The sequence below is a fragment of the Syngnathus floridae genome, chromosome 4 (genome assembly GCF_059516105.1).
Source record: "Syngnathus floridae isolate MCC-2025c chromosome 4, RoL_Sflo_1.0, whole genome shotgun sequence".
NCBI classification, from domain to species: Eukaryota; Metazoa; Chordata; class Actinopteri; order Syngnathiformes; family Syngnathidae; genus Syngnathus; species Syngnathus floridae.
In genome coordinates this window covers 15,320,691-15,334,301 of record NC_142416.1, presented here as the reverse complement: position 1 = coordinate 15,334,301, position 13,611 = coordinate 15,320,691, and the positions used below count along the sequence as shown (strand labels likewise).

Here is a 13,611-nt window from a genome sequence, read left to right as displayed (position 1 = left end):
CTAAAAAGTTTACGACAAGTGGAAGTAGCTTGTAGAGCAAATTGACTTCACAAAACAGCATTACTGTTACAACCACAGCAATCCAAATTAAGATTGTGTAGTGGTGGCACAAACCCTGTTTTTCTCCCTAGTCCTCATTATATTAACAAAATCCCCATTCCATTATGCTTGAAAAATGGCTCAGTTAATCTACAAATGCTGAAAGGTAATAACCACAAAAATTTCCCTCTCTGGTGTGCATCAAGTAAATTGAATTGACTAGTAATTAAATCGACTCTGGGGCCACGTGGTGATGTCATATGTTCCAAAAAGCGTGTTGTTTTCTCCCGCAAGGTGATCTAGTTTGGAGTGTTTTTCTACAAAGGTCTCCAACTGACACATCTGATAGTCCCCGATAAATTTTGCTTTGACTTAATATCTTCCATTGACTCCATAGAAAATTCACAATTAATGGTTTTAGGATATTTCAATGGCATTGGTGAACATCTATCAAGGCATAGTAATTGGATACAAGCCAGTACACGTTAGAATCACCAAGGTTTCACTCGAGAGTAGAACGACAAAGGGCAAAATGAACAACAAGAGAGCTTTGGGGGCTATTACAGCTGAACATTTGGTAAGTGTTGTAACAATGGTGCTGACAGGAGAAATAAAAGACAATCGGCCTAAGTGACCAGGGCCATTGAATCTAACAATAGGCTATAATGTGTCCATATTTGATTACAATATATTCATAGTTTAATGTGATTGCAGGGAAGGAGAAATTGAGTAGAAGTCAGTGAAGAGGCAATACCTCCATCGAATAATGAAGTCAAACTGAGTGGTGGATAGATGCCAGATGTAATTAGGCAGGGGGAAAAAAGCCTGCTAGTGCCACAACATCATGACAGGAAATTGGTCTTTTTTTTTTTTATCCATCAGTGCTGGTGTTCGCTAATTAGCAACAGTACAATGATGCTGTCTGAGCTAGTTATTTTAGACATTGTTGTCATGGTTCAACTTGAGCATGCTTTTAAACGTACATCACAATTGCACTCTTTTGTAAATCTGAATGAAGATTCCGAGATCATGATAATGCAGAAACAAGCAAGAACATTTCCATGTAACTCTGTGTTAAAGCATGAGTATGAAGAAAAAGACCCAGTTCACATTTCACCAGATTGGTTAGCTTGCTGATTTCATATAAATATTTTATTGCATACAAAATGAACGTGACCCTATGGGAGAGCTGAAACAAATTCTTCAAACAAGCTCAACTTTGAAAGCTCACTGCTCTGACATGGACTACATGTGGCCAAAGACTTAATTAGGTCTTTAAAACAAAACTCAACACTTTGGTCTTTCAGTGATGTAATGTGTTGAACAATGTTCGTTGACCTCAAAGTAACAGTGTCAACATTTTAGGAGGTCTTAAATACAATGTGAAAAACGTTGAGCTGTCCAACTGCATAAAATGATATTCATTATGATAGTACTAGTATATGTAGTAAATTATAAATTCATCTCTTGAGAGCAGGTCTCATTTCTTGTAGTCTAACAAGCGAAGAAATGAACTGCTATTTAAAAGTCCGCCCAGAATGAGCTCGTTTACAGTAACATTCCCGAAGCACATTAGCCTACGTTCAGTTTATGTTCACCCAAAATATGGAGTTCATGAACTTTCATTGACTGAACTTGTATACAGGTTGTAATGATTGGCAGGTGAGACTATGCACTAGCACGACAGATGGGAAAAATATACCAAGCAGAGTCTAGTATATCACTTAGAGGCTTAATTTGATTCATCCAGTATGGACTCACCAGAGACAGTATATTGTGGCAATAAACTGGATTAGCTGGGCATGCAAACCCAAGAAAGGGCCTAATACTTCTTGGGTGAATGCTACAACTATAAATGGTCACTAAAATGGTGCCTGCGGGCACCTAGTAGACCCAAAGAACCACGAGTAAAACGCGAGCCTGTTCAAGAATAGCTCGAGTGACATGCTGTAATGTTCTGAGCTAATTGTTTGCTTCAATAATTGATCACATGAACCCATCAATGGAAATATAGTTGTTAAGTACTTTGTGTTTTTAAGTTTAATCAATGAATATTAAATTAAATTATTGAGTTTTTTTCCCTCATAATAATAAAGCTTTAGTTCCCAAATATTTCATTTTTTTCTTTTGTCACAAGGCTATGATTACTTTTGTTTCTACACATGAATACACCGTAACATATCTGCATGATTGCCTTGGTGCAGGGCTTCTTTATCCTTCATCATTAAAAGAAGTGGTACTTGACACTACCCTTGGCTGAGGTTTTACACTTTACGCATTCCCCACCTGGATAATTAAGTGATGAATTAATTATAATAGCTGACGCCTCCAAACTGCAGCTCTCTTGCAAATACGCCCAGCTACAACTGAGGTCTAAATTTGGAATCAATAGCATGGTCACAGGAGAACATGTTATGGTCGCAGCATCAGCTTCTGTAGTGGGAATAAGATCATTCTCATGAGAGTACAGTATGGAAATGCAAGTGTCAAGCTCAGCTAGAACAAAATTTATTGCGGAATGGAAGATTCCTTTGGGAGTTTGAAAGGGATTTTATATATATATATATATATATATATATATATATATTTATTTTATTTTTTTCATTTTTGTGATATATGTATTTATATATATATTTTTTTTTTCGTTTCGTTTTATATATATATATATATATATATATATATATATATATATATATATATATATATATATATATATATATATATATATATATATATATATATATATATATATATACATAGTATAAACACACTTCCAATGACTCATATCGTCAGAACCATACCAGCAAAAGAATGCCAGTCTGCGACGTCTTGTCAAACACGATAAATCACAATTTTCTACCAGATATTTTTGCTCATTTTAAACCTGTCTGAGTAATGTGATCCGTTTTCTTTTTTTAAATCTAATAACGTTATAGCCGTAACAAGGCAGAGTTGAGTGATTTCTGTGACAAAATGCAGACAATCCGTAACAGTTGGCAGCTCTGACCAAGCAAGTTACACAGAGTACCACTCACCAAAGCATTGCTGGGGAAGAGTCTTTTACACGGTTATTGCAAACCCCGGACCACGTACTCACCTTCACCCTAGCTATTTTTGCAATTCATTCTCGGATAGTCTTAGAATTAATCCGCCAGAATGTTGCAGGGATTACTTGAGGATATCATTTCCAGCCTTGACAGGAGAGAAGAAATTGTCACATGAGCTTTGAGACGACATGTCAGGGCTGCATAATGAGGTGTCTAACGAACAGACAGCTTACATGTGGAGTCATGTAACTACGGACATATATATCAGCATGTGTCTCCGTTTCTCTCGTCTATATAAAATAATTTTCTCTGTATTGCTTTAAGGATATTGATCAGGTGTTGTCAAATTAGAAAAGCAGAACTACCAAAGTTCAGTGTCACCAACCAAGCAGAAGTTCACAACCAGTAATAAATCAGTTTCTTGAAACAATTCTTGTTATGAGATTAGAGTATATGTATGCATTGATATCAATGTTGGCCATAACTGGAAGATTGCAGTCTTGGAATCGTGTTTAAAGTGTAAGGCATATTGATGGAAATACATAGCTTCACGTCAGCAGGAGAAATGTATGGCAGGCTTACGCATCACTATCCTTCCAAATCTCCATGGAAAAAAAGGATAACAAATCTTGCATAAATCCACTCCCACACTTGCCTTCACAATACCAGCTTTGTATGGTGAAGAGACAACGCTTGTAATGGGGATACAGTCATTTTCTGCCTTTGACTTTTTTGTGTTTGTCCTTTTTTGTGCACACGTATTGACTGCTGCTTCTTCTTTGACTGTGTGACCTTGAAGTCAGCACATTCCTTCATTTCTTTTTTAACATCTGCTTTAAACCACTTAATCTGAGCTATTTCCCGTTCGACCTAGATGATGCATACAATCGGATTACGGACGTAATTTAAAATGCTACAACCTTGACGCAAGACAAATTATATATTTAGTGACACTCCACGTGTCTTGGAATAACGGAGAGGATCCCAATAAAACACAGTGATAGGTTTAATTAAGATGAAGATGCTGTTTGATGTTTTTCTGTGTCTCACACCTACTGTGTCATTGTCGATTAAGGCTTTTTTATTTTTTAAACCCGACTGTGATTTGTCTCTTGGCAGCACAGTGGTTATCACCGGTGGCTCACCGCTAGAATGTTTTGTGTGGGATCTTCTATTGGCTCAGACCTTAATTTGACTTCAGATCTTTCACTGTATTACAAAAGAAATGCACAATAGTCATGTTGGTAATTGTTGGCTGTTGTCCCAGGTTTGAGTTTGTTTGCTTGCTGAGTCTAAAATCTTAGCTTAGTGCAAATTTGCTTCTTAACTCTGTGGCTCTCTTTTGTTGTTTTCTTTCCAGGTAAGCCGAAGCTTGCAGGCTCCACTGTCGCTGGACATTGCAGGAGACCCAGACAGTGAGCGTGCATTAGGTAAACAGCGGCTCAGTGTCGCCATCGGTGTCCTGGCGGGAGCCGCCGCTGTCATCCTGGTCATCCTCCTTGTAGTCACGGCAAGGCAATGTGGCGCTCAAGGCAAGAATGGCTACGAAGCCGGTAAGAAGGAGCCCGAAGAAGATTTCTTCACTCCGTCAGGGGCCCAACCGCAGGTCGGCCGTGGCGGCGGATCCGACCGAGGCCGTAAACCTCGACGGGACAAGCGCAATGGAAGCGGTGGTGGCACCGCAGCCGGAGCTGGCAAGTCAGACAGGTCACTCTACAGCGGTATCGTCACCGTAAACGGGCTTCGCCGCCACGCTAATGATGATGATGAGGAGGATATTAGCAGTGCGAGTGAACGTCTGGCAGCACGCTACTGCGCCGTGGACGGTGACCCCGGCAGTCCGAGAATGGGCGGTGGCAGGCGGCACCAGTCAAGCCCGGATTTGGCCAGGCACTACAAGTCCAGCTCGCCTCTTCCTGCAGTCAATCTCCAACCTCACTCCCCTCCAGCTGAAGGGAAGAAGCATCAAGCAGTCCAGGAGCTGCCGCCCTCCAACACCTTTGTGGGCAGCGGGGGCTGCGTGGGGAGCACCGGCTCCAGCAGCAGCAGCAGCGGGGGCAGCGGGAATGGCGACGCCATGTCCCTGGGATCAGACCAGTGCTCGGAGTACGGGTGCCAGACTGGGAACAAGTACAACAAACAGGTAGAACACTTTGAGAAGTTACTCTGAGTCCGATTTAATTTGCTTTGACTCGGCTGCCCCTTTTATGTTAAGATTCAAAGCCATGCTGAATATTGACACTAAGCCACTTTGTTCTGTCTGGCTGTCGTGCTCTTTGTCCGCGTCACACCGGCGGATTGCCGTCGTCTCCTCCCTGGCTTCATGTCTTCTTATTTACACATCAGCTGACATACTCTACCGCACACCCCGCAGCTCGCATCTAAACACCGTTTTATCTCCGCAAAATAGCTGCCAGTGTGTGCGCAGCCATGCACACATCAGCATCCAACGCCTGTGAGACATGTGTTGGTACCCTGCTGTTTAAATGCGTTTGCGCTTAGCGTCATATGTTAGCAAGATCTAACAAAAGGGACAATAAGTCGAACCCCCACTGAACCACAGTATATGGATGGATGTTTTTGCTTGTATACACCCTGAGGTGTTCAGTGGATGGGTGGCCATAAAGGGAGTGGGCAGATAGCTGCATCCAACAGGCTGATCGGTCATGTTATATTTCATTCCATCTTCTTTCTCTTGACTTTAGAATAAATGTTTATTCCTTGAGTGATGCATTTCCAAAGCAGTGCCAGGATATGAAAAGCGGAAGTCCGGCTGACAAATAAATACTGCAGTCCACCTCGGCTTTTACCCACACGCATCAACCTCATCTATCATCTTAGATGCACTGACACAGCATGGTCTCGCAAGTCCGAGGGGAGTGCTGCTCTGAGTGATGCTTGAGTGACAGCTCAACCCTCTTAAAGGGCCAGCGTCTTGTTTGTGTGACTGACGGCTCGAGATTTATCCTCCCTGTGGTGAAAAAGTGCTGATGTGGTCATTAAAAGAGAACCAGAGGAGCTTCTTAGGCTAATCAATTCATACACAGGACCCGCTGATCCTGCTGAAGACACACATTCACAAATACACAAACACGCACACGTGAAGGAGTGCACGCAAAATAATGCACACACACACTTATGAGGTTAATCCATTACGGAGTCAATCCTCTTAATCTGCCTTTCCCAGGGTAAGAAAATGCTTACTGGGAGAGTTTTGGTCTTCATGCTTACGTGCACTCAAAACATGCCAGCACACATTGAAGGACGGGCAGACACACAAACTGACAGCGTAATGAATTATTGATTGTACGGAGTAATTAACTCCTCCGCAGCAGCCTTGGGTATACCATCCGCTATCCCAAGTCCATCCCAAAACATTTCACGCGCAGTCATTCCTTGTCGTGAAGACTGCGGTTGCTTGTAGGTGTCTGAATTTATTAACACAAACCGTTTCCGCACCGAGGTTTGTGTTGTTTGGGGTGTGACTTTGTGCTCGGGTGATGGCTTAATTCAAATGCATTTTATATGTGAATGCAAGTGAGAGATAGACTCGGGGACTAAAAGGTGGCGCGGGGATGTGCTAAATGTGGCATGCTGGGCCACTGACAGAATTGGGAGTAGCAGTACAGAGGGAGGGGAAGGGAATTATACGAAGCAGGGAGATGAAGTAACGAGATGGGAGGATGAAGTTTAAATTCCCGAGCTACTTTACTACGCCAGAAAAAGACAGTATAAATGAAAAATCATAATCAGAGCCACTAGGGAGCTCCAATAAAGAGTGAAAATGGCTGATTGGACAAAACAATTGGGCATTCTGGATGATGGTTGGATTGCATCGGGAAAAAACAGCATGGCAAATCTGTTCAATCACTGGCTTTTGGTTTTTAAATACATCCAAAACCACAGTGTCCAACGGCTCTGTGTTTTTGTGTTGTCCATCTGTCCCTGCCATGCTTAACAACACCTGGAGCAAATTTGCTTGCATCTGGCACAGACGTCTATTTAAGGATGAACTGATGGCATTTGGAGGATGAAGGTCAAGGGCACGGGGATCCGACAGTCTTTTTTTGTACAGTACTTCCAAGATGACTGTGCTAATAGACAAACAGAATAAAATGATGACTAAAGATTAACTTAACAACACTTTAGATCCGATTTTTTTTTACATTGCTAGCACATAAAGAAAAGAGAGTTTCACAGCACAAAATGTTAGAACTGTATAAAAAAAAATTGTCATGAAGACAAATGTTTGCGTTGTTGTTCCATATCACTACAATTATGATTATAATGTTATATTTAAATTAAATAAAACACAATATTAATCAAAACTGAGATTTATTATCCTACCACTCATTGATCGAATTACATTGGGAAGGTGAGCAAGTTGTCAAGAAGGACTTTTTGTCAAGAAGTTGCCACATGATACTGTCACACGGTTTAAATCATTCAACGCCACTCAACAAAAAAAATGAAACAAGGGGTAATGTCCTTCCAGTGGATATTTTTTCATGCTCGTACCAACATTTTTCGGTCAGTCCCAAAAATATCCATTAAAAGTAGAAGGTTGCACGATGGCTTCCGAGCAAATGGAGAGAGGGAAAGAGAGAGAGATGGAGGGGGTGAGGGAGGGTGGGTGGTTGGTTTGGGTGGCAGCCAAAGAGCGAGAGTGGACTGCTGAGATGTGGGTCATCAGGATACCCGGTGGCATCAGGACACATTAATGATCACAGCGGTCACATGGCACTGAAGTCAATATGGGCAAAGTGGCCTCGTTTTGCCCTCAAACCACTGGCACCACACACACACAAAGCTACACACACACACAGAGTCCAGCAATTCTTCCTGACTAATGTCTGCAATCATTTCTTTGCTGTGTCCATTTATTCATTCGCAGTTCTCGTCATTTTTGTCACTCGTCTTTATATAAGGTGTAATGTCACCTTGAGAAATGATTTTCATTCTAACACAGTACTTTTCCTCCCTTTTTTTGCCTGAGTTCGACTTTGACCTTTGGCGCTTGTTTTGTTCCCCCGCTGTGTCCGCCATATGCGTGGGCAGGCTACCTTTGTGCCGTCCCTCGGCCTGCTCTGACCTCCAATTGATGGACTCAGCGTTTTCACCGTTTCTTTTACCGTAGTGAGCATTTTTTTTGCTCCAAGTGTGTCCACCGAGCGAGAGGTCCACAAAGCAGTATCGAACCGGACACACACACACACATCTAAGGAGTAATCAATGGTGCCTTAACAAGGCCAGGACTTCAGGTGGCTTGACATTGCAGTTTTTAGTTCCTTAGATGGCAAAACAGGAGAAGGTCATCGCTAGCGTCACAGCACATCAGAAACCTCTTTGATTAGACGGGCCAAGGACAAACTACCAAAATGAGTCTGTCACGAATCATCCGGACAGTCTTGTTCATCTAATTGGACTGTATGGACGGATGTGGGTGAAGCGATTAGGATTATAAAATTGAAAAGCAGCTTTTCATTTCTGCGAAATCCCCTCAGGATTAAATATGATGAGCGTCTGTCACGGACTGACACCGGGGCCGGCACGTCACTTGAGCGCATCCGCATTAAGGTCGAAGGGGTGAAGGCGCTGTCAGCCATGTAAGCGGGAAGCGCACAAGGCGTTCCTGTCGCTCTCTTCTTTCTGGCTGTTACACAGCCGCCTTAACCGACCCGTAACCCCCTGTCAGCATGATACCAAAACACCGACACATTCATTAAAGTCACGGTGAGTTCAGGGCACGCACTCGGCCGTACACTTGAGTGGGAGTTGAGAGTGAGCGAGAGGTGAAGTAGGACAAGGTAAGCAAAGCGGAGATCACCCAATGAGCCAGAGCAAAAAAAAAGGATCTAGTGACCTGGAGACAAAGGGTGACAAGCAGGGAGGGTGTTTGTGGGGTTGGTGCAGTCAGCGGACATCAGGGTGGGAACATGAGCCACAAGTGTGGGAGAGGATTGGGAGACAAGGTTGAAGAAAGGTTCAAATGGATCCAGATGCTTGTTTTTGTTCAGTGCCTTGTGAATATTGATTTACACTTGACTCATATGAGAACTCAAGGGAATATTTGGGGTTGAAAGATGCCTCCGCAGCTCTGTTGTTCTAACAAAAGATTTACGCCAGCGCTTTTACATCCCACGTTCACTAGCGAGGTCAGTTAAAAAAAATTGCATGGACTAATTTGATTTATTCTTTTAAAAATACAAAATCAGCAGTAAACTAATAATGGGAAGAACTAGACTGGGGGTGTGGTGGCCTCTGCCTTGATCCTTCTCTGCATTTTTAAACGTGTGCCTACTTTTTTGATAGTTGCTTACAAAGTTTGTGAGATGGAGTTGTTGATGCACAAGATGGACACAAGTATTGGGACAGTTGGTCATCACACCTCAAGAAAATAAGAATGGAGGAATAGAGTTGGAGAAAAAAGAAAAAAAATATATATATATATATATCCTTGTGTTCTTTTCTGATAATTGTTTCTACCTGTTCTCGTTAGCCCCGCCCCTTTTGTCTTCCAATCAGCTCCCTCAGCCACTTGTCTCTTGTTCAGGTGTTCCAAGTTGTCTTGTCAGTTTGTTTGTATATAGTTCCTCCCTTTCTGCTCAGTCTTCCTTTGTCCTCTGTCCTATCAGTTATGCTGTGTTTCTTTTCCTGTCCTTTTTCTCCCCCACCAAGTCATGTCGAAATTTGTTTTACTGGTTATTTTGATACTTTGTTGCCTGTTGTTTTGATCTCTTGTTTCTTTAGTTTTCCCATGATTTCTTCTTTGCCTGATTTTGTTCTTTGAATTATTGTTTTTTTATTATTGAACCCTATCCTCATGTCCTTGTTTCCCTGAACTTGGTTTATCCATTCCTCACTTTGTGACAACCACGTTTTAATTTTTTGTCCAACTCAACTTTATTTTAGCAGAGATTCAAACAGAAATCTTCAAATCTCTGGTGTGAATCATTTTAAGATTAACCAGCACGAAAATGTAAATGTTCAACTAGCATGCTTCAAATAGAATGAGGTCTTTGCTGGTTTTGACCTCTCTTCATCCAATTCAGTAATTATTTCCTAATTATTTTGATACTTTGTTACCTGTCGTTCTGATCTCTTGTTTCTTTAGTTTTCCTGTGATTTCTTCTTTGCCTGATTTTGTTCTTTGAATTATTATTTTTTTATTATTGAACCCTATCCTCACGTCCTTGTTTCCCTGAACTTGGTTTATCCATTCCTCACTTCGTGACAACCACATTTTAATTTTTTGTCCAACTCAACTTTATTTTAGCAGAGATTCAAACAGAAATCTTCAAATCTCTGGTGTGAACCATTTTAAGATTAACCAGCAGGAAAATGTAAATGTTCAACTAGCATGCTTCAAATAGAATGAGGTCTTTGCTGGTTTTGACCTCTCTTCATCCAATTCAGTAATTATTTCCTAATTATTTTGATACTTTGTGGCCTGTCGTTCTGATCTCTTGTTTCTTTAGTTTTCCTGTGATTTCTTCTTTGCCTGATTTTGTTCTTTGAATTATTTTTTTTTCTATTATTGAACCCTATCCTCACGTCCTTGTTTCCCTGAACTTGGTTCATCCACTCCCCACTTCGTGACAACCACATTTTAAGTTTTTTTATCCGACTCGACTTTATTTTAGCAGAGATTCAAACACAAATCTTCAAATCTCTGGTGTGAATCATTTTAAGATTAACCAGCAGGAAAATGTAAATGTTCAACTAGCATGCTCCAAATAGAATGAGGTCTTTGCTGGTTTTGACCTCTCATCATCCAATTCAGTAATTATTTCCTAATTATTTTGATACTTTGTTGCCTGTCGTTTTGATCTCTTGTTTCTTTAGTTTCCCCATGATTTCTTCTTTGCCTGATTTTGTTCTTTGAATTATTTTTTTTTTATTGAACCCTATCCTCGCGTCCTTGTTTCCCTGAACTTGGTTCATCCATTCCCCACTTTGTGACAACCACATTTAAATTTTTTGTCCGACTCGACTTTATTTTAGCAGAGATTCAAACACAAATCTTCAAATCTCTGGTGTGAATCATTTTAAGATTAACCAGCAGGAAAATGTAAATGTTCAACTAGCATGCCCCAAATAGAATGAGGTCTTTGCTAGTTTTGACCTCTCTTCATCCAATTCAGTAATTATTTCCTAATACGTCATCATCCACTACAATCTGTACTTGTATGAGAGCAGAAGTTGGTTGCCACGGCTCTCCACATCCACTTAAGAAAGGAATGAAGAGCTGCTGCTGTGCTGTTTCTCACACACATCATCATCATGTAAATCCACATGTCCTCCACGGGATATGAGGATTAGACCTCAAAAGGTTTTATTGAGGTATTTAGGTAAGGGTTAAGGCTACTTTGTAGGCTTCACAGAATGAAAGTCAGTAGTAAGTCCTCACTCTAAATGACATTCGGTCACCACAGGGGAGTCGTTTCTGCAAGACAACCCTCCAAAAAAAAAAAAAGGGGAGTTGGAAAGCTTGCAGGAGTTCCCCCCCCAACTCGTGGATCAAGGTCACCCTGGTCTGGAATGTGATTGCAAGTTGCATATCTGTCTAGTCTGTTGAGCACAGCAGATAAAACACATGCTGATAATGTCACAGTGGTAGCAACTCCTCTCCTTGGCCTTTGTTTCAAGTTCTCTGAGAAAATGGCAAGAATGCAGGAATGTCATTCTCACTCACAGACAAGCTGAGGCATGGGATACGCACCGCAGACTCCGTTAGATGTGTGATTGCAACACACACACAGACCAACCCACTAAAACACGCTCTTATGAGTACATAATGATGCATAATTACACACATCCATTTCTTATGCACATACTCCCCATTCACCACAAAGCTCTGATAAGAATGTGATGACACACAAGTCAGGATAAAAAGTTTTCCTGCTCTTACATCAGTTTCTCCTTCCATTCCCTCTGGATGGAGGCACACACACACACAGCGTACACAAAATGATCTACATAGCGAGCCCCACACTGAGATCCTGCCTTTTATTTGTTGTCTACAAGGCTCTCTGCTTTAGTGTGTAGGTCTGCATTCAGCTTGTGTGCCTTACAGCATTAAATTAATGGCTGTCTGGGGGTTGAATAACATTGCCCAATATCGCTAAACAAAAGACAACCTTCCTCATAGTCGACCGGGAATCAAAATAGTTTAGCTGGCTCGAGACTGGCATTCTCCTCCTACACAAATGACTCTTTAGTGCATTAAATGTCGGTTTGAATTCAGCTGAAAGAAATAGATTTTGAATTGATCTGAAACAGTTGGAAGCGAGCTAAATAACGTGGTGTCAGATGGTGTCAACTTAAAGTAAATGAGACTCATATGAGGTTGTGTACGTTTGCTGACCCTACCAGAACGCCGATTTCAAGTGGGAGTTTAAAAGCTGTCAAGGGACGATTTTCATTATTGCCTTTCTACTATCAACTTTGTTTGGCTGGAACGAATCGTGAGATTGTTTCGCACTCGTCTTTAGGCTAATTTACTGACGGCGAGTTTAAAGAAAAACACACATTTCCCAAAGGAATGAACAGTTGGGAAAAGATCTGGCAGAAAATAACAAACGTGACAGGACAGATTTCCTATCATAGCTATCGCAAGCCAGTCATGATGATTTATCACAAGCGTACAAGCGGCCCAATGATTTGGCAATCACCAAATTGAGGGTTCGGGAGCTTAGCTACCTTTTTTAAATCATATTTTAAAGGATCCATCTTCTTCAGAAGAAGTATTGACCATTAGAATTCTAGTCCTGTACGTATATGTAATTTCTAACTTGCATTAAGGAACAAGGAAGGAAAAATAGTGCACTCAGTTGGACAGTACATACAAAAAGGTTATTTTAGTAGTTATGCAAAGAAGTAAAAATAGCTTGAGGGTTGAATCGTGCGGTGCATTTGCACTCCAGGACCATCAGCACATAAAGAGACTATTTTTGAAAAAGATGACGAAAACAAGTCTATTTTTCAAGCCGTCTATTATGAATGACTGGCTCTTCCATAAACTGTACACCTGCACTCTCTTCTTCTGAACCAAGTGCTCTGTAAATCAGCCAGTAAAAGGGGGCGCTTTCCAATACCCCCCCCGCACTCCCACACAACTACCCTACACACACACATACACACCCCGTCCACCGTCTGTCTTCCTTTTGATTGATCTCTTAGTTCCCCCCGAGTGTGTTCATTTCTTTTCATTGCTCTCCATCTGGATATCAGGAGCCATCTTTTAAAAACCTGTTTTTTTTAATGACATTGAAGATTTCTTTTTTTTTCAATACAGCTTCATGATGTCTTTAAATATAATAAATGACTCCTAACAATCCACCCACGCCCTCCTTCTGTTTTTAGGCTGTTGTTTAAATCGGCCACACTGCTGTCATTTCTCTGATTAGATTAGGGAACAAAAGAACAGGCCTTAAGTGGGAATATGAGTAAGATGCTGTATCTTTCTATTAATTCTCGCTACCGGCAAATCAGAGCACATTTCTCATCGAGTATCGGCTTATTA

The 13,611-nt window shown here is 41.3% G+C and overlaps 1 protein-coding gene across 2 annotated transcripts in view; it reads left to right on the top strand.

Moving 5' to 3' along the window:
* pcdh7a (protocadherin 7a) overlaps positions 1–13,611 on the top strand; it is a 40,300-nt gene that overhangs the window by 5,205 nt on the left and 21,484 nt on the right. For both annotated transcript variants that reach the window (XM_088373829.1, XM_088373830.1), the window contains exon 4: positions 4,447–5,229. In XM_088373829.1, the coding sequence (XP_088229955.1) occupies positions 4,447–5,229 (783 nt within the window). The remainder of the gene's footprint in view (positions 1–4,446; positions 5,230–13,611) is intronic.